Below are 18481 nucleotides of genomic sequence, written 5' to 3'. Positions count from 1 at the left end.
TTTAATGCAAACGAATCAAAATAGTAACACAGATGGTTTCTAGGAAACGTGCTGGAAAGCCAGGAGCCCATTCAGCTGTTCAGCAATCCTTAGGGAAAACCTCCTTCAACAAGAACCAATATTCCAGACCACCTATTCACTGTGCTGCAGAAGCCTCTATTTTATCAAATTGAATATTACAATAAAAATCATAAGGCAGTAGGTTTTATAATAACAGTAACAATCCTTGCTTTTGATATAGCGCCCCATTATGTCGTTGAGACGTTTCAAAGTCTTGACAGAAGATACTGTAAAGCGAATTAACCGTATTTTTTTATGGGCGAAACACGGCATTAATGACCAAATTATTATTATTATATTTATTATCATTTTGGGGGGAGTTTGGTTTTGCACCAACAATAGTGTGAAGTATCCATTTATCTGCGCCCTTCTCTCGATTCTCTCAACATTGGGCGGCAGAAAATAATCCTGGCAAACGCTACATGAAACTTGAACCAAAAAAAGGACTTCCCTCAAGAGTTTCCTGCTTCTTCAGGTTCCACCCAGTTTCCGTTCCCTCCCAGAGAAGCTCAGGAAAGACTGACAAATCTCACTGTCATTTGGGTGGACGCACGGATGACATCTGTGCATTTACGTCAGGACCTAGATTTCCAAATGCTGAGCCCATAGAAACCAAAATCATCAGCGTATCGCGTCTGTTTCTCTAAATTGCCCTCTTGTGATTCCAGTCGTCCATCACTGCAGCCACTGTTTCTGCGTGTTTTTTCACCAGTGGGATACATTAACCTGTTGAGATCTCTGAACAGGATGTGTATCAAGCTGACGATGTCATTTGGAAGCCCTGAACTTTGCAGTAGGGTTGTAAGAGTGTGGGGTACCTGTGAAGGAGGCTTGGCTTGGAAGCCTCTCTGTGTTTCCGCAGCAAAAACTCACTGAGCTGACTTCCCCCCCCCCCCCACCCCTCCCATGGAAATTCTTGCTGTCACTCTTGTCTGGGAAATTCCCATTGAAGTGAGCGGGTTAGAAGATGATTAACCCCGTGCTGGGAGATGCATGTATGGGAATATCATTCAAGCACAGTGGTTGTTGCCCTGCCGTCCTTTTATCAGGCAATAAAGTGTTCCATAGCGAGCTACATGTATCTCTTTCATTTCATATCCAAGGACAACCGAAGCTTAAATGCCAATTGTCTCTCTCTCTCTCTCTCTCTCTTGAAATGCAAATTTGCAGACAGTCACTTTTAGGCATGGGGTGTGTGTTTTTCGTTTTCTCCATTTAATAGTCCTCGTTACTGCATTGTTAGGATACCGGTTGTTAAGGTCGCAAATTGTGCTCACTTCTGCGGGCACAATAATTAAGGGTAAGTAATCTGCAATTACTGTAATGGGAGCGGGTGAAATCATGCCATTCCGTTATTCCACAGCATTTTATTCATTAAAATAGTCCGTCAATGATCCATTTGCAAAAGAAAACTTTCCCTATTCTGAACTCGGATAAGAAGCAGCTTGATGGTGTAGGAAGGATAATAATAATAATAATCCTTGCATTTGATATAGCGCTTTTCACGTCGGGAGGACGTCCCAAAGCGCTTCACAGAACACACTGTAAAGTGAATTGACTGTATATTTGTGGGCGAACGCGGCAGCCAATTGCGCACAGCAATGTCCCACAAACAGTCATATGGATTGAAAATGACCAATTTATTATTGTTTTGTTTTTTTGGAGGGATTATTATTAGGCTCTGTGTGGAGTAAGGAAACTTGCCCAAGGTTTCGCCCTCTGCCTGGAATTGAACTCAGGTCTCTCACTTGCAAAGCGAGTGCTCTGCACTGTGGGTGGATGGGTGCTGTGGGAAATCGATCATCCCCTCCCTCTCTCCCTCCCTCTAACCACATTTAAAGTCTCCTGTTAGCTGTTATCCTTTTGACTGCACATTTGGTCACCTTTTCTCTCTCCAGCTTCCAGAGCCTCGGAAAACTATGTCCTCGAAATTATGGCAATCCTTGAACACAGTTTCTCCCAACAGTATTAATAGCCCTTCGTAAAAGAACTTATTCAGAAGTAACATAAATCTAATAACTTTCCATTATATCTGGTAACATAGTACACAGTTATAATAAATATTATTATAATTGTATCACGGTGTTAGTAAACTCTTATTATTATTGTCCAAAGCATGGTCGGTTCCCACATGCGAACCGTAGCCCTTAAAAACAGATTGAATGTGGTGAGGAAACAGAGGCCGAAACAAAGTAGTCATCCGGATGGAACGCACGCAAACTGATTTGTGGTGCCCATAGTCTCAAAGAGGGAAAGTTATTTCAATACTGGGACAACTCGGCTTCATTCACAATGAAGTACTGACGTACCATTTCGTCTGTTGCTTCAAAACAAAGTGTGAGAGTTGTCTCTGTTGGATGTACAATGTACATTGTTGATCTTGTCATTTCACCTCCTTTTGTCTCGTCTCAACTAACCACTGTGGGAATCTAAAGGAACATTCCTTTCAGCTCAGTCAGCCATAGCAAAACTCTGGAGGGGAAATGCCAATTTTATTTTTACTATTGGCAATTCCCTGCCGATACCTTAAAAGAATAACAGGGGAAAACCTTAAAACATTTTTTTTTAAGGGGAATAAAATAGGTCATTCACTTCAAGGCAGTTTGTGGGTCGTTCCTGCGCACATAATTGGCTGCCACATTCACTTACACAGTACACAATCATCCCACTTTATAGTATATCCGGTAAAATGCAGGAACTTATAACAACAACAACTTACATTTGTATAGCGACTTTCACGTCGGGGGGACATCCCAAGGCACTGGACAGTCAGGGATTATAGACCATAATAAGAATAAAATGCTCCACCCTACAACATGACAATGATATTAATAGTGGGAATATTTTTTAAATGATTGTGGTGAATAATCTATGAGATGTATGTTAGCCAGCAACTCCGAACAACTCCAAGAACTAGATTTTAAACTGCCAACTACTAATTAATATGCAGGGTATGATGTTTTAGGTGATTTAAAGTTTTAATCAGTTTTCTATCTCCTATTTCAGCAAAGAGACATTATCCTACATTAAAGATAAGTGCAAGTTGTTCTTTAATTAGCTTGTGATGCATTAAACATGTTTTCTTGGTGTAACGCACAGATTTAACAGTCACTGAATAGCACTTGTACCATATGTACTACTTTTGGTTATTAAACTTGTTCTAGAAATGAGAGCTTTTAGTGTGCATTAAAACAGTCTGTCATATCCAATTTTTTTTAGGGTAGTTGGTTTTAATAGTGATGCAGAAATAATCTATCGGACAGAACTATGGTGCAAAATCCCTCAAATTCTTTGTTTGTAGTTGTATTTTAATTGCTAGGAATAATGAAGTTCATTACATTGTGTTAATAAGCAACAACGTTTTAATGAGGATTTAAATTGGAAGCCTTATAGCAATGCAAAGGAAAGACTGGCATCTACATTCCTACCACAGTGAAGGCTGCCAAATAATAGTTGATTGCACAATTCCTAACTCGTTGTAGACTGAATATATTTGCATGTATATGATATCAATTACATTTTAAATATAGCAATGCAACTGCAGCAAACATGAAATACATTTAAAATGAGTTAATTTGCTGCAAACCTTCCAGAATTATGTTTAAAGGCTCAGAACTAAGTTTTAGTAGGAAGAATTGAGTCATTATCCGCTGGTGTAGTGCAAGTAGATCTGCCTTCATTGCTGGATTTATTGCCAGGTGGGGCGAAACCTTAGGCAAGTTTCCTTACTCCACACGCCTCAATTTACCTGTCTGTAAGTAGGAACCTGGTTGTTAGTCAATTGGTGGATCGCTTTCTGGGGGTAATAATCCCTTCAAAGAAAAAAGAAATTTGTCCCACAATCCACAAATGTGGGACACTGCTGTGCGCTATCGGCTGCCTCCTGTCGCCCACAAACATACAGTCAATTCACTTTGCAATATATTTCTGTGAAGCTCTTTGACACGGCACGATAAGGCGCTGTATCAAATGCAAGGATTATTATTATTTGATTGTTTTTCTTTGTTTAATGCACTGGTGCGCTTCTAAAAAGCAAAGTGTGAATGAAATCAGAGAACGTGTGATCGTTGGTGTGCCTGGCAGGTCAGGGTAAAAAAAAATCACCCTCCTGGAAAGAACAGTGCTTATGCATTCCTGCCCATTGTAGTCAGTAGGAACTGTGGCAACCAGCTCTGTAATGTATGTGCTGGCTGACTGCTCTTGTGTAAATGCTCCACCTGTTCCAAGATCAATTGCTGGCTGCAATTCAAACGCACAGTAATACTAACAATCCTTACATTTGAGATGTAGCGCTTAGGCAACCTCTAAACGTCTCAAACAGCTCATAAGTAATTGCTATCAAGTGTTGCTACTGCGCATTTGTCGGCAAACGTAGCAGTCAGCTTGCACACAGGGATGTTCCACCGACAGCTATCACACAATTCTATCCGGAGGATTGTTGGCCAGGGCGTCAGGAGAAACTCCCTTCTCCTTTTGAATAATGCGTTGGGATACTTTAATGCCTAAGTGAACTGGCAAACAGGACCTTGGTTTAAAGTCTTGTCAGAGGAATGCTGCTTGTGGAAATACAGTGTCAGCCCAGACTGTGAGCTCAGGTGCTGGAGATGACCATCGCAATTTTGTAGTGAGTAGAGACTCAGTGATTGGAGCGATTGCAATGATCAGACCCAAAGTTAGGCGATGCCTCATTTGTCTCATCGACAGAAACCTGCCCCTCAGCCCCATCGTTCATAGACGGTGCACAGAACCTGGAGATCAAGTAAAGAGTGACAGAAGAAAGAACTGAATTTAACAGTAGTAATAATCTTTGCATTTGACATAGCGCCTCATCACGTCATTGAGACCTCTCAAAGAGCTTCACAGACTATACTGTAAAGTAAATTGATTGTATATTTTGTGGACGAGACAGGCACATAGCAAACCTTTCATCGCCTTTCATTATAGTGTTATTTCAGCAACGTAGCTGGTGTGCTGGAAAATGCACAGTGAATAAATCCCCAAAGGGGTTTATGTGATTCATTGAATTTGAAACAGCGAAACTGGCAACTAATTTTGATGGCACCTTGTAACTCCTGCAGGTCAGCTTTTCCAAGGAAAACCATTTTGTTTGCATGCAGTCGGGTGAGAGTGTTTTTTTTCAAAGAAAAGGCATTGTGTGATGATTTTCGTGGCTTTCTCAATACAGTGAGTAACCCCCCCCCCCACCCCTTCCACCACCACCACCCCCTACGCTGGTATTGGCAATGGGGAGCATCTCTCTCCCTTTTTTTCTATCCCAGTCAGTTGGCACGATTAATTGTAGTAATTTTGCAGCTTGTATAGTTACAGAGAGGAATCTTGGCATTGACAACAGCTGCTGTTTCAGTGCTCCTGGCTACTGTAACTCAGGATAAGCTACCTGGGGACTGCATTAATTTTCTTTCTGGTGGCCCGTTGAGCTTTTTCCGTGGGTAATCAGTGGTTTATTGAATTTGAAATAACACGAGCATGTGCACCGAGCAAACTGGGTGAGCATCCGACTAAATAAGCCACCCCTAATCAATTTAGATTTCCATCTATGAAAGGGGAAAGATGCCTGGAGAACGAACAGCCAAGGAACAGAGGCTCCACAGCCAGTCGTGGATTGAGCGGCCAAATTATTAAAAGAAAAGCTAAAATCTTTTTATTTTAAAGCTCCCAAGATTTTTTTGTGTGGCTTAGAGAACAAAGTGAGAACGTTTGAAACTAATTGGATGTTTTAATACCAAAGTGACAACTCCTAATACTGTAATTACTATTACATGTCAGGATATTTACAGAGGTGTAAAACCTGCCTGTGAGACTGCAGTACAAAATGCCATGGTGGAGTGCAATTGAATCTTGTCACTATAAAGTAACTATCAGGGTAACTAGGACAGTCACATTGACTGAGGACCTAACTTGCCTTGAGCAGGATTTAGTGTGGCCTTTTTTAACCAGACTTGAAAAGCCTGAGGGAAGTGAAGGCTTGATCTGTTCAGATCGCACAGTTGGCAGTTTCTAGGGCAGAAAATTGTGGCTGGTGTAGAATTAGGTCAAAAAGAATTGTTGAGAAAAAGAGTGAAACAGCTGGTGCTGTTTGCATTAGGAAACTGCGGTAAACCAGCTTTCAAATACGGCGCTATATCAAATGCAAGTATTATTATTGTTACTATTATTAGGACTTCAATTTAAGAATTTCTCCAAAGTTCTGTGCAATCCTAAATTTTAAGGCACTAGTTTTAAAGCTGATTGTTTGGACCTCTGAGGTCTGAGAGATATCATCAACATGTTAGAGGTCTTTAAAAAGCAATTAATGTACTTAATAGTTTGATCTATATTAATACCCATTTCAACTGACTCCTGCTCTTGTTCAGACAGTAGACTATATAAACAGGTGGGGGAAAAAAAACATTGAACGAAGCACCAAGCATAACATTTGGTGAGTTGGTTGATTTAACTGGACATTGTCCGTATTCCACCAGAGTGACTTGTCAATTTCAGATCCGTCATGTACCTTCAAGTTAATCAACTAGACACCTGACGTTTGCATTTGGGCACACGGATTGTTTTCATTGGATTCATCCCGAGAAAAAATAGAAGGGCTCAGGACCGGAAAAAGAGAACTGGGATCCGCACACCCATCTCTCGTGATCTTCAGGTCACTTCTTTAGTCAAATAGAAATCCAATTCCCTCTTGGCTTAACCCGGCAGCAACTGCACTGAACTGAAATCCAAACGGATTGAAAGCACTTTACAAACTGACGCAGAAAGAACCTTGCATGTTGGTCAGCTGTGTGGTGTGCGCTGGGCCTGGGTTTGCTCTCTTTACTAATTAGAGTAATTTCATGATGATGAAACAGCATTGAGGCTCGCAAGAATATCTGTGTTGGACTGACGAATCCGCCTGACTGAGAAGTTCAGAATAGCTTGGGAGAAGGAATAAGTTGAAGCAAAAAGCATCAAAGTATTTAAGAGGAAACTTAATGCGTACATAATAGACAAAGGAATAGAGGGGCACAGAAGAGGGAATTAGTGAGTTAGTCCGACCCATATATTCACCCAGATTCTGGGTGAATTAATGTAAGTTTTTTTTAACAGAGTATATATTGTAATCTGTTAGCAGCTCCTGGCCGAGGCTTAACAATCCTTCGAAGACAGTTAGTAAATGTAGAATAATGTTCTGTTAATTTTTCATGGAACAGTTAGTGTACTTAATGTTAGGAGCCTTTGAAATGTCTTGTCACACTGTAAGTCACAAGAGACGAGGTGCTGAGGAGGGAGATGTATCTGAATCAGACGATTGTGGGTTCGAGCCTCACACCGGGTTAACATTGTCTAAGCTGACACTTCAATGCATTGTTGGAGGTGCCATTCTTTGGATGAGATGTTAAACCGAGGTCCTGTCTGTTCAGGTGGATGTTAAAGATCCCATGGCACTATTCGAAAAGAGAAGGGAATTTCTCCCAATGTCCTGATCAATAATATCCCAAATAAAATTGGTCACTCATTCCATGGGTATTTGTGGGATGTTGCTGTGCACTGTGTTTCAAAAGTTACAGTCAATCCACTTTACAGTAAATCCTGTGAAACACTTTGAGACGTCTCAACTACACGATAAGGCACTATATCAAATGCAAGGATTATTATTGGGTGGGTACATCCGCATGAGGTGTGTACCCACCTAGTAAGTGAAGCTTAATACACTGGCTACTTTGAGTTGTTAAAGGTTTTCTTAATTTTCAAGTTGGAGCCATTTCATTCATGAACACAAATCAGATTATATAAAGTTTGCCCCGGCACAATTTAATGCTGTATTATATTATAAAACTCACCTCCCTGAAGTGCACTGGCTGATGAGATTGGGGTATTCATTTCATGGAAAATTCAAATACTATTAAATTGATGACTGAGACTTGCTGACCCGAGGCTATCTTGTATTTTACTTGAGCTTCCACGCGNAAAAAAAAAGTTCAAGGTCAGTCTGATATTAAGTATGTTCTGCAATATCTTTTGCTTGACATAAAAGGCATCTTTTAGAGTGGCGTTGGCAGTGTCCATATGGAATGAAAAGTACCCTATGTCCTGTTGGAACTCTCTTAGCTGTATAATTTGATGTTTTATTAAAACGTTTTTATAGATCAAAACCACTTTCCACAAAGAAATGAACCTTTTCCCTCAAGTCACCGCCAGCAGTCACTGCTTTAATAACCCTACCACTCTTTACACGTTGGAGGAATTACAGAGGTTTAGAAGTACCTTGAATGGGGAAAAGTGCTTATTTTTTCCAAGTGGATTGAATTAGTATGAGTTTATTATAGTGTTTACCTGAGCTGTCCTTCCTCATGTTCCTGAAGACTAGAGTACCTGCAGGCATCTGAACCAGAATCAGCGCAGAACAGCTTGGGGGTGGGGTAGGGGAAAAATGATGTATTCTACCAGCAAAGATCAAGATCTCTGACGTCCTTCGGATGAGACATTAAACCGAGGTCCCATCTGCTGCTTCATATGGACGTTAAAAGATCCCATGGCACTCTTCGAAAAGGGAAGGGAGTTTTCACGGGTTTTAGTATCAAGCGTATTAACTATATTTTCTCCCAATGTACTAGACAACAATCCCCTCAAATGAAAAAGGTCACTCATTCCGTGGCTGTTTGTGGGACACTGTTGAGCACAAAATTGGCAGCTGTGTTCACCCCCAAAATATGCAGTCAATAAACTTTAGTGTATCCTGTTAAGTGTTTTGAAGCATTCTCTTCATGTGAAAGGCGCAATATCAGAAGTAAGGATTATTATATAATATTATATTATATTTAATATAAGGGCAATCTTGGTTACAATAACTAAATGTGGATTGTTATGATGCTTTTACCTATTGAATGTGATATCTCTTTCAGCGGCTGAAGGATGAGATAGCAGAGGTTACGAATGAGATTGAAAACCTGGGTTCGACAGAAGAGAGGTAGGTGTTTTATTTTCACACGCAGATAACCATAGTATGTGGACAGTACATATACTGAGTTACGTGGAAGTAAATTACCCCCTGGAATTGAAGCATTGCTTAGTAACACACACGTTGAGGGTAAACATCCATGTGACAACCCATTTAATATAATCTTTTTGATAACGTTTGCCATGGAAAATTACTGACGAGATAAACAGGTACTGTTTACCTGAAATTCTACAGCAGTTAGAAACCCCCACAAAGATTATCAGCAGTTAATATGGGTGGGTGAAGCTACTTCTAGTGAAGCATACAGACCGCCAATTCCATCTCGTGCTTTTGCTGAATTAGTTGATCTCAGATAGGGCTGTCAACATGAGAGACACTACCCTGAATGAGGGGCGCTATATTAATGCCAAGTTGTGGTTTCAATTGCCTTCTGGATTAGGGAGAGAGCAGTGGTACAGGCTGCCTGCTCCTGATGACTCTTCAGTCATCACTGCTGGAAACACTGATGTTGGGTGTTGACAGGATCTGGTTTGCCGCTGTGGTCAAATAATGAGTCAACACTCGAGTTTCTTAATGCTTTAACCAACATCTGCCGCCTCTGCTCTCATCTCAGCGACTGCAATCTTAAAGCATACTCGACCTTTCCACTCACATCTTGGGCCTCTCGATCTTGTCAAAGGCAATCCGCACATCTAGATTGCTGAAGCGGCCTTTCAGATACTCGTCCCCTTCTTTTGTGCCAAACATTTCTTCACATCCGAGACTTAAATACTGCTTCCCTGTCTGGGAAGTATCTAGCAAACCTCTAGTTCCCTCCTGACTGTCACCACCACAGTCTCTATCCTCTCTCTCTCTCTCTCTCACAACCGTTCCGTCTGAGGTCATAGCTCCTCCAAACCTCACTCGTTTATGCTTCCCAAACTTTTATCCATATCATTCCACACCCTATTCCTCCTCACTAAATCCCTATTGAGCTGAAATGAAACCTCGCCCCATTATCTCCTACTGTAATTCCTCCTTTTCACAAAAAATCTCCTTGCATAACATAACATAACATATAGGAGCAGGAGTAGGCCATTCAGCCCTTCGAGTCTGCCCCGCCATTCAATCATGACTGATCTTCTAATCTAACTCCAGCTAATAACTTAACCCTGTCTTATCCCCATATCCCTTAATCCCTTTTGCAATAAGAAATATATCTATCTCCCGTAAATATATCTTGCCTGCCGTAGCTGATCCCGTTTGCCATAATATTCAGCAAACCTTGTTTCTCTGCTGCGCTACTTTAGTGGTGTTCACCACAATGTGACCCACCCCCTCGCTCGGGTTCTTAATGAAACAAAACATCAGCCATCGCAACCATTCTATCCAAGTGTGTTTGGTAGCGCAATAGATTCTGGCGCACTTCTGTTTGCTCAGGTTTTAACAGTGATTTGCGTGCAAGGTGCAGGTTGGCTTTGTCAACGTGAGGAATCCTTTGTTCTATTAGCAACGGCGCAAATTCTGTTGTGACAAACGGAGCAGCTTGAAAAGAAGCACACAATTCCTGGAATGCCATTATGGAGGCCTTTTACTGGTTGGAATCTCTTAACATCAACAGCCTAATTATTCAGTGCTTGGGATTTTTGTGCACATCGTTGAGTTTCCATTGACGTGATGAGATTCCGGCTGCAATAAATCTTCCGGGTGAAAATATTGCTCATAAAAAATGAGGGAATTTTAATGCTTTGTGTTTCACTGTGTCTCTCCTGCATTTAGGTGCTTTTAGGCATTTAAGGTTAACTAGAAAATCAATAATGATATATTTATGGGACTAAAACAGGACCTCTTACTGTCACAACTAGCTTAAGCACTTAGTTCTGAGCTTATTATGACTAACTTCAAATAGGCTTTATGCCTAGCTACCTTTTTGTAAATCCAGTCCTATAGCACACATTGAAAAAATTCACAAAAGATGGCAAACCATGCATGGTAACACTATCGTGTCAGCGACATCCTGACTGCCCTTTAAAAAGTCTTGGCTACAGAGGAATTGCAGTGAATACGGTATCAGAAGATCTCGTTATAGGTTCGACTGTTCCTAGCAAGATTTTTTATTATTAAGCATTGCCACTTGCTCCGTTCAAACACCCACGAGTTTTGCACAGATGTCAAAGCTCGCGAAAGGGTTATTGTTGCCAGGAATTCCTGGCTTGTGAGCCATAAGTTGTTACGTGTAAGTACCAGCCGAATCAGGGATCTGGAAAATGATGAGGGAGATTTGTTAACAAACAGCACCTGATTTATACGGCAGATGTTTTGCTTCAAGCTTTGGAATCAAACTTTGCGTGCCAAATCTCCGCAGTATTAGCTTGCAAACCAAGGTGAGGCATCTACTGGTCTAGACGTTGGTTACAATTTACATTGAGGTCAAACCCCTTACCGCTATAAAACTGATGTATAGGTCGTTCCTTCCTCAAGGCTTTTTCTTAATCACCTGCAGCCCCACACATGCTATCCATGTGCTGTTCCGGTTTTCTTGACGTCTGGTGAGAATATTCCTGGTGGAAAATTTCCACCGATAAATACCAATAGTATATATGATAAGTTTTTAAGTGTTGTGGAGTGGGGGGTCGGGGGGGGGGGGAGAGGGGAGGTTAGGTGGAAAGTGTATATCTCTGTCAGTCAGGGACACTTGCACTCTGTCCTGAATCCTATCGATTGCTGTGATTTTTAGAGAAGACCCACGTTTGCTACAGCCTCAATCCCAAATGCTCCACAGTGCACTGCAACAACAACCAGCTTTCACATCGCGCCTCTCACCCAGGGTAATGTCCCAGAGCGCTTGAGAGTGGCAGAGCATGATGCTTGTCTGGTACCACAGGCAGCTGAGTATTTATTATGTGCAGTTTGTTGTTCTGTATGTGGGAAAGTTACTCCCCGAGTTTCCGCTTTTGTAATGTCATCATTTTAACCCGTCATTTTTTTTTAGTCTGCGGGATGTCTTGATGCATGTGAAAAACCCATCGCCGTGCTCAAGAGTAGCCAAACCAGACTGAAGGTTCCACATATGACTGTGGAATTCACCGCAGTTCCCTTGTAGCCAAGATTTTTTAAAGGCCAACCACGCGTGGAAATTTCCACGTGTCTGGAATGGAGTGTGCACTCACTCCCTGGAGACTTGCACCCTGTTACCTAATTCTAGAGAGTATTAGGTAAAGGGCGGCAAGGGCAAGGGTTTGGGGACCTCAGAGTGTACATTGAGGGTAGTGCTGGAGTTTAACACTCAGCAGAACTAGAACACCTATTAGACTCTGTAATTCCTCTAATACAGTGTACATTAGCAATGTTTTTACGGCTCATGAGGAGTAATGGGCTTTCTATTACTTGAGTGCGGAGATTATGAAGTGTAAGGCACGACAATTTGGGATCATGTTAGTCATTGTATTGTGTGAAATATAGATTAATATTAATTAATAATTGTTAAAGTTTCTGTATAGGCAAATCATTATTAACTGTAGATGTACAGTCATTGTTTCCTATCACATAACACTAAGCAATGGGCACAATCAGCTATTGTGGAGGATAGATGAGAGCTGAACTCTATTTCACAAGTAGTGCTTAATAACCGGTTATTGAACATCGCCTGTTGAATTCTGCAATGAATTGCTCACTTATTCCCAAAGGATTAAGGATTATTGCAGCGTAAAGTAATGCTATTATTTTGCATCTGTCACCAATGTCATGGTTGTGATCCATGATGGAGAATTACAGCAGGTTTCCTCACCGGTGGTAACCATTGCCGATCTTTCTCACTGACGTATCTATGTCTTCAACCTGTTTTCCAGAAAAAACATGCAACGGAATAAGCAAGTAGCAATGGGCCGTAAGAAATTCAACATGGACCCTAAGAAGGTATAACGCTATGTTTTTTTTCTAGTGGATCTATTTGCGAGTTTTGAGTTCGTAGATATTTTTTATGTTACTTGAGTGCCTGACGCTGATGTATTTAAGTTCTCCGTGCTTCAAAGAGGGATTTGTTCGCAATGTAGCAGGAAAGGTGGATCCCTAAATAGCTACTCAGTCAATGATTCAGCATTCACAAATGTACAGACAGTGCTCTGTTAACAAAGCTAGTTGGGTTCCATTCACAACATCCACAACTGTAGAAATGCCCATAAACTACAATTAGTATTGCTGAGTGAAACCAGATATGCAATTTTTAAAAAAAATAACAATGTGAAACTTCAATTTGATAATTATCTACATATATCTTAATAGTCTGGGGGGTGGGGGAGTGGGAGGGAGGGCTTTAAACTTTGTTTTTTTTATGCAAAACAATCACCTGCTTTCCACTTGAACCCCTTTGCAGCAAATGTAGTTAATGGCAGTTTCTAATCCTATTAATGTTCATTATAGCTATTTAAATCAGCTATCTATTAACACAGTGTGACTGCTTTAGATATAACTGCTCTGTTGTCAGCCATGTGCGTTTGCATAATAGACCTTTCATTCACCATCTCTGGACTTAATGGGGGGTAGTCTAATCATCTTGTGAAACATACTTCCTTTTTCTGTTAGACTGTAGTTTTAAATGCGAATGAGATATATACATACATACACATAGATATATTTATATATACAAATTAACCGTTTGAAAATTGGTTCAGTAGTTTGGGTTCATATTTAGAACTTAAAACAAAGTTCAGAAATACTGAGTTATGCTGCATTCAAATTGGCAAGTGTTGAGGATCACCTTTGCTGGACGTATTGAAAGCAGAGTTAATTTACTGACTGGAAAGCCCATAGATGTTTTGAATGCAATTTTCTCTTGTTTTTCCCCCCTCTGTGCGGCAGAGAGGGTGAACAGACTATCTGCTCTCTAGCCACCGACGTAACCAAAATTAACTGCTAGGTTAATTGTGACTACAATTTGCTCTCATTATCTCTCCCTTCCCTAGGGTGGACGGAGCTTTGGTTGGCAGAAGCCACACAATACACTTACTCTGTGCTTGAATACATTGCTTGCCCACCCACTCGCATTCTTTCTGTAAAAATAATCTACTTTCCCCCCATTACTGCTGTCTGGAAGGATGGATGGGAAAGCCATTTGTTTCTCTGGTCTCTACCAATAATGAGAAATACTGGCATGGGAGGATGACTCATCTGCCACTTTTTCTCTCCCTCTCAGTGGGGAACGCCTGGCCTCTGTGTTCATTACCTCCCTTTATGATCTGATCGAGAGCTAACTGCGTGGGGACTATGGAAATGAATGAATGAATGAATGCATGAAGATTTGGTGCAAATTGCTGCAGATGGCATTTGAGAAATGCGTAATGCTGCTTCTGTCCTCAACCGGAATATTTACATATTTATACAATTTTGTTGAAATGTGTAAAATCATAACAAATGAGGAGACGCACGCTTACGATTTGCAAGCACTAGCTTACTGGAATAATCTGGCCTCTGTCTAATGGTAGAGTCTTTCATTAATAAAACATTGACTGCGATCAAGTCACACAAGTTACCAATATTCTGGTTGTAATAATTTGGCTCCATCATAAATCAGGGAAGGATGTGGTAGTGATTAAGAACTGTTTTCCAAATCAGTTTTGTTAATAAAACTGAATGGAATTCAGAATAACATTATTGATAATTGCCAACGAAATACACAGTCACTCCACTTTAAAATATCTTCTGTGAAGAGCTTTGAGACTGCTCAACGACGTGATAAGGCGCTATATCAAATGCAAGGATTATTATTTTTATTGAAAGATAGTGGGATGGGGAACAAGTGGCGTGGCCGTCTTGTTAATTAGGAAACAGTTGGTGACATGAGGGGACCTTAACAAAAAGTCCAGGAAGATGAAAGGACAATTGTAATTTTAAGCACAAAACTAAATGAATGATGCAAAAAAAAGTCCACCTCATAATCTCAACTGCATTTGTTTGTTTAAAACTGTGCGTTCTGTGGAAACTACACACTGGGTGACATTGACTGAGTTCTTTGTCAACAACACACTCATCTGTCACGAGAAATTCATTATCATAACACTTCTTGGGTTTTACTGGCGGTCAGCTCGTAGCTGGAGCTTGTATAATATAGGGAAAACAAAGTTAATCACAGTAATTACCCCCACTCCTTCCTGTATTAATTCAAAATAATTGACACATAACAGATAATCTGCAAACAAATCCAGCATTGTTACAATAAATTCTTAAACAGCTTTGACCATTTTTTTAAGACTGGCTATTTTACTTTAAGGTTTGTTTTATTCTGGGCAGATGTATTGATTTTTCACGGTCGATTGCAAAACTGAAGCTGTGGTAAATTTAGAACACCAATGACTGAAACCAACCAATTTAGGCTTTGTGCCCTGACTTCTAAAAATTGCAGATGTTTTGTGCTCACAACTCAAAATATACTGGACCTGCGCACTCCCTGTAATTAATTGTGCATTATTTCTCAGTGAACCTGCAGTTATTATGTCTAACACCTTTTAATACCCTTCTGTGAACATCAGGCTGCACCATTCAGCTCTCGGCTTCCCATAGAAACACGCTAATGCTGTAGAGCACCCATGCGGGAGCTCTATTTGCTACAAGCAATTACTGCAGTGTTTTTAACCAACACGAGAGCTGTGATAGCGTACGAATAAAAGCCGCTGACTCTCGCTGGGAATATTTACACCGATTCCTTCCATCGTATTGTTTCTGCACACGAGACCTACCTACAGCAGTAAAACTAAGCAACTTAGCGATCGATTCAAACAACTTGTCTATTGACATCTATGAGATAAAAGGGTGTGAGATGAAAGTTGGTGGCTGAGTAGACCTAATATGAAGCATTGCATGTGAATCTCTAGAACTATCAAGGTGGCTGGCACATCACAAGCTGTCCTTTAAAGGTTCTCCTACCACACTGAAGGCAAATAACTAACAATTAGTCGATGGGAAACTCTGAGGCTTGGGATGACTCCTGCTGGATGGTATTATTTGGGGTCCAGGTTCATGATCACACTGTTAAATATCCAAGGCTTTGTGTCCACTGGTTTGCAGAGAGGTAGGCAGCTGCGACCTAACACGTAGCTTTTCAAAACCGAGTCAGAAGGGTGCAGACAGCCAGTTTTTTTGATGAAACACAATGGAAATTAACCCAAATAATTAATTTAGTTAATCTCGGAATCGTGATTATTAACAGAAATAGGAGCTCCGATGATATTCACTGTTTCAAATTTAATAATTCGGCTATTCCTTTCCGCAGGGGATTCAGTTCCTGATTGAGAACGAGCTATTGAAGAACACGCAGGAAGACATCGCACAGTTTTTGTACAAAGGAGAGGGACTAAACAAGACTGCGATTGGGGATTACCTTGGAGAGAGGTAATGCCTTATCTAGTTGTAAATAATCCTTGTATTTGATATAGTGCCCATGATGACATTTGCCTGTTGACCGTACAGTAGACTGAATGCTATCCTGTTTTTATTAATGTCACTAATACGATGTTGAACATGTGTCTATATTCTTTTAAAAGTGTGAATAAGAGTCCCTTATATTTTCTCCCAAGTTGACCCCAGACAATTTTGCTCCTTTTCTGAGCGTTGGATTGCACAGTCTTCTTCCACGTTGGCTCAAAGTTCCTGCCCCTCTGAATCTCAGATGGAGGCACTCTGTACAGTGGAACATAAAAGGCTCTTCCTCGCCAGTAATGACTCCAGAGTGGTAGATCCCTGGTGTGGCAAGAAAGATGAGAATTCCTCATTGCAAGGGAAATATGCCTTTTATAAATTTCTTCTGCGACTGGGGAGAATATTGTGAACAGAAATTATTCCCTCTAGACATCTCTTGCCCTGTAATGTACTGTATCAGTAATCTAACATTAATTTTTCATCAGGTTTCCAAAACATGTAATACATGTTTTATGATCTGTTTCAACAGTGAACACGAAGGGTAGAGAAAAAGAGATACGTTTTAGTGCTCTCGAGGTTACAACTGTGATTTTCATGGCGTGTGGAGGAAAGCTAATGTATGAATGCTTTACAATGGGGAGCAAATGAATTACTATTTAAAACTACTGCCTTTAACCTTCAAATGTATCAGGCTGATGCCTCGTTAAGGATATGAAGGAAAGCATGAATGAAATCAGTGGTTCATTATCATAATTTCTTGGATATTACTATAGATCTCACTAGCTTAAAAAAACATCTTTTTTCCTTTGCAAGGCTGATTGGCAAGTTTTTTACCTTGGTGTGTTTGCGAAAGAATAGAATCTATTTACCTTGTGCATCATTTATGCTACGGGCGCTGAGCTGCTGCTGAATCGGTCCTGTAAATGTCAGCGTTCTTCCAAAGCGAGAATTCCGAGCACACGTCCTCCAGATTTCGCCCACAAAATGTACAGTCAATTCACTTTACAGTATATTCTGTGACGCGCTTTGAGGCATCTCAAAGACGTAACAAGGATTATTATAATAGATTTTATATAGCGTCCTGTAGCTCAGTGGTTAGAGCACTCGCCTCGCAAGCGAGAGACCTGGGTTCGATTCCCGGCAGGGCAAAACCTTGGGCAAGTTTCCTTACTCCACACGCCTGATAATAATCCCTCAAGAAAAAAACAGTAGAAGATTGGTCACTTCAATCCACGACTGTTTGTGGGACACTGCTGTGTGCAATTGGCTGCAGTGTTTCGCCCACAAATATACAGTCAATTCACTTTACCGTATATTCTGTGAAGCGCTTTGAGACGTCTAGAAGTGAAAAGCTCTATATCAAATGCAACGATTATTATTGATCGCTTCTTGCATAGAGTGTCTGATCAGAGATTAAATCTGAAGGTGTGTGCCAGTCTCAAAAGTATAGGTCTTAATGATTTGCTGATTTGTGTTTTCAAGATTCTTGTGTATCCATCATGTCACGTCCCAAACCCCTTACTTGAATCATGAGATAAATTCAAATCATCTTCTGCAATGCAAGTTAACATATCAAGTAGAAGGCTAAGTTATATTCAATTGGATACTTTAGTCCAATTTGGTATAAAGCTCTTTAGCAATGTGCAGTAATAATGTAACGGTGCAAGAAAGACAATCAGAAGTCTGCATTACATCAGCAATAATGGTATGAATTAGGTTTTAAAAATTTTTTAATTGATTCTTTGGAATTATAGCATGGGTCTGTGGCTGCTTGCTTAAAAGCGTGGACCTGGGAGAACAGCACTTTGCGTACAATGAATAACATTCCCTCTTTCTAGCAAATTAATAATCTGTTCTTTTCCAGGGATGACTTCAACATCAAAGTACTGCATGCATTTGTAGAGCTTCATGAATTCACGGACTTGAACCTGGTGCAGGCCTTGCGGTAAGCATCAGCTGTCAATAAATTAAACCATCGTGTTACTTCAGAGCGGATAATATCCTGGTTACTGATACTGTTTCCTCGCAATTTTGTGACCCAATTTACATATCTGGAACTAATTTGGTTTACGAAGAGTAGAA

At 40.6% G+C, this 18481-nt stretch overlaps 1 protein-coding gene across 3 annotated transcripts in view; it reads left to right on the top strand.

Annotated features, from left to right (window-relative positions):
* The window catches only part of cyth1b (cytohesin 1b), an 85872-nt gene that overhangs the window by 54157 nt on the left and 13234 nt on the right, over positions 1–18481 (top strand). For all 3 annotated transcript variants that reach the window (XM_042342304.1, XM_042342303.1, XM_007888648.2), the window contains exons 3-6: positions 8955–9019; positions 12838–12904; positions 16254–16372; positions 18264–18344. In XM_042342304.1, coding sequence (XP_042198238.1) covers positions 8955–9019; positions 12838–12904; positions 16254–16372; positions 18264–18344 — 332 coding nt within the window. The remainder of the gene's footprint in view (positions 1–8954; positions 9020–12837; positions 12905–16253; positions 16373–18263; positions 18345–18481) is intronic.

The sequence above is a fragment of the Callorhinchus milii genome, unplaced genomic scaffold (assembly GCF_018977255.1).
Source record: "Callorhinchus milii isolate IMCB2004 unplaced genomic scaffold, IMCB_Cmil_1.0 Scaffold20, whole genome shotgun sequence".
Taxonomy (NCBI): Eukaryota; Metazoa; Chordata; class Chondrichthyes; order Chimaeriformes; family Callorhinchidae; genus Callorhinchus; species Callorhinchus milii.
This window is presented reverse-complemented; position numbering and strand designations above follow the sequence as displayed.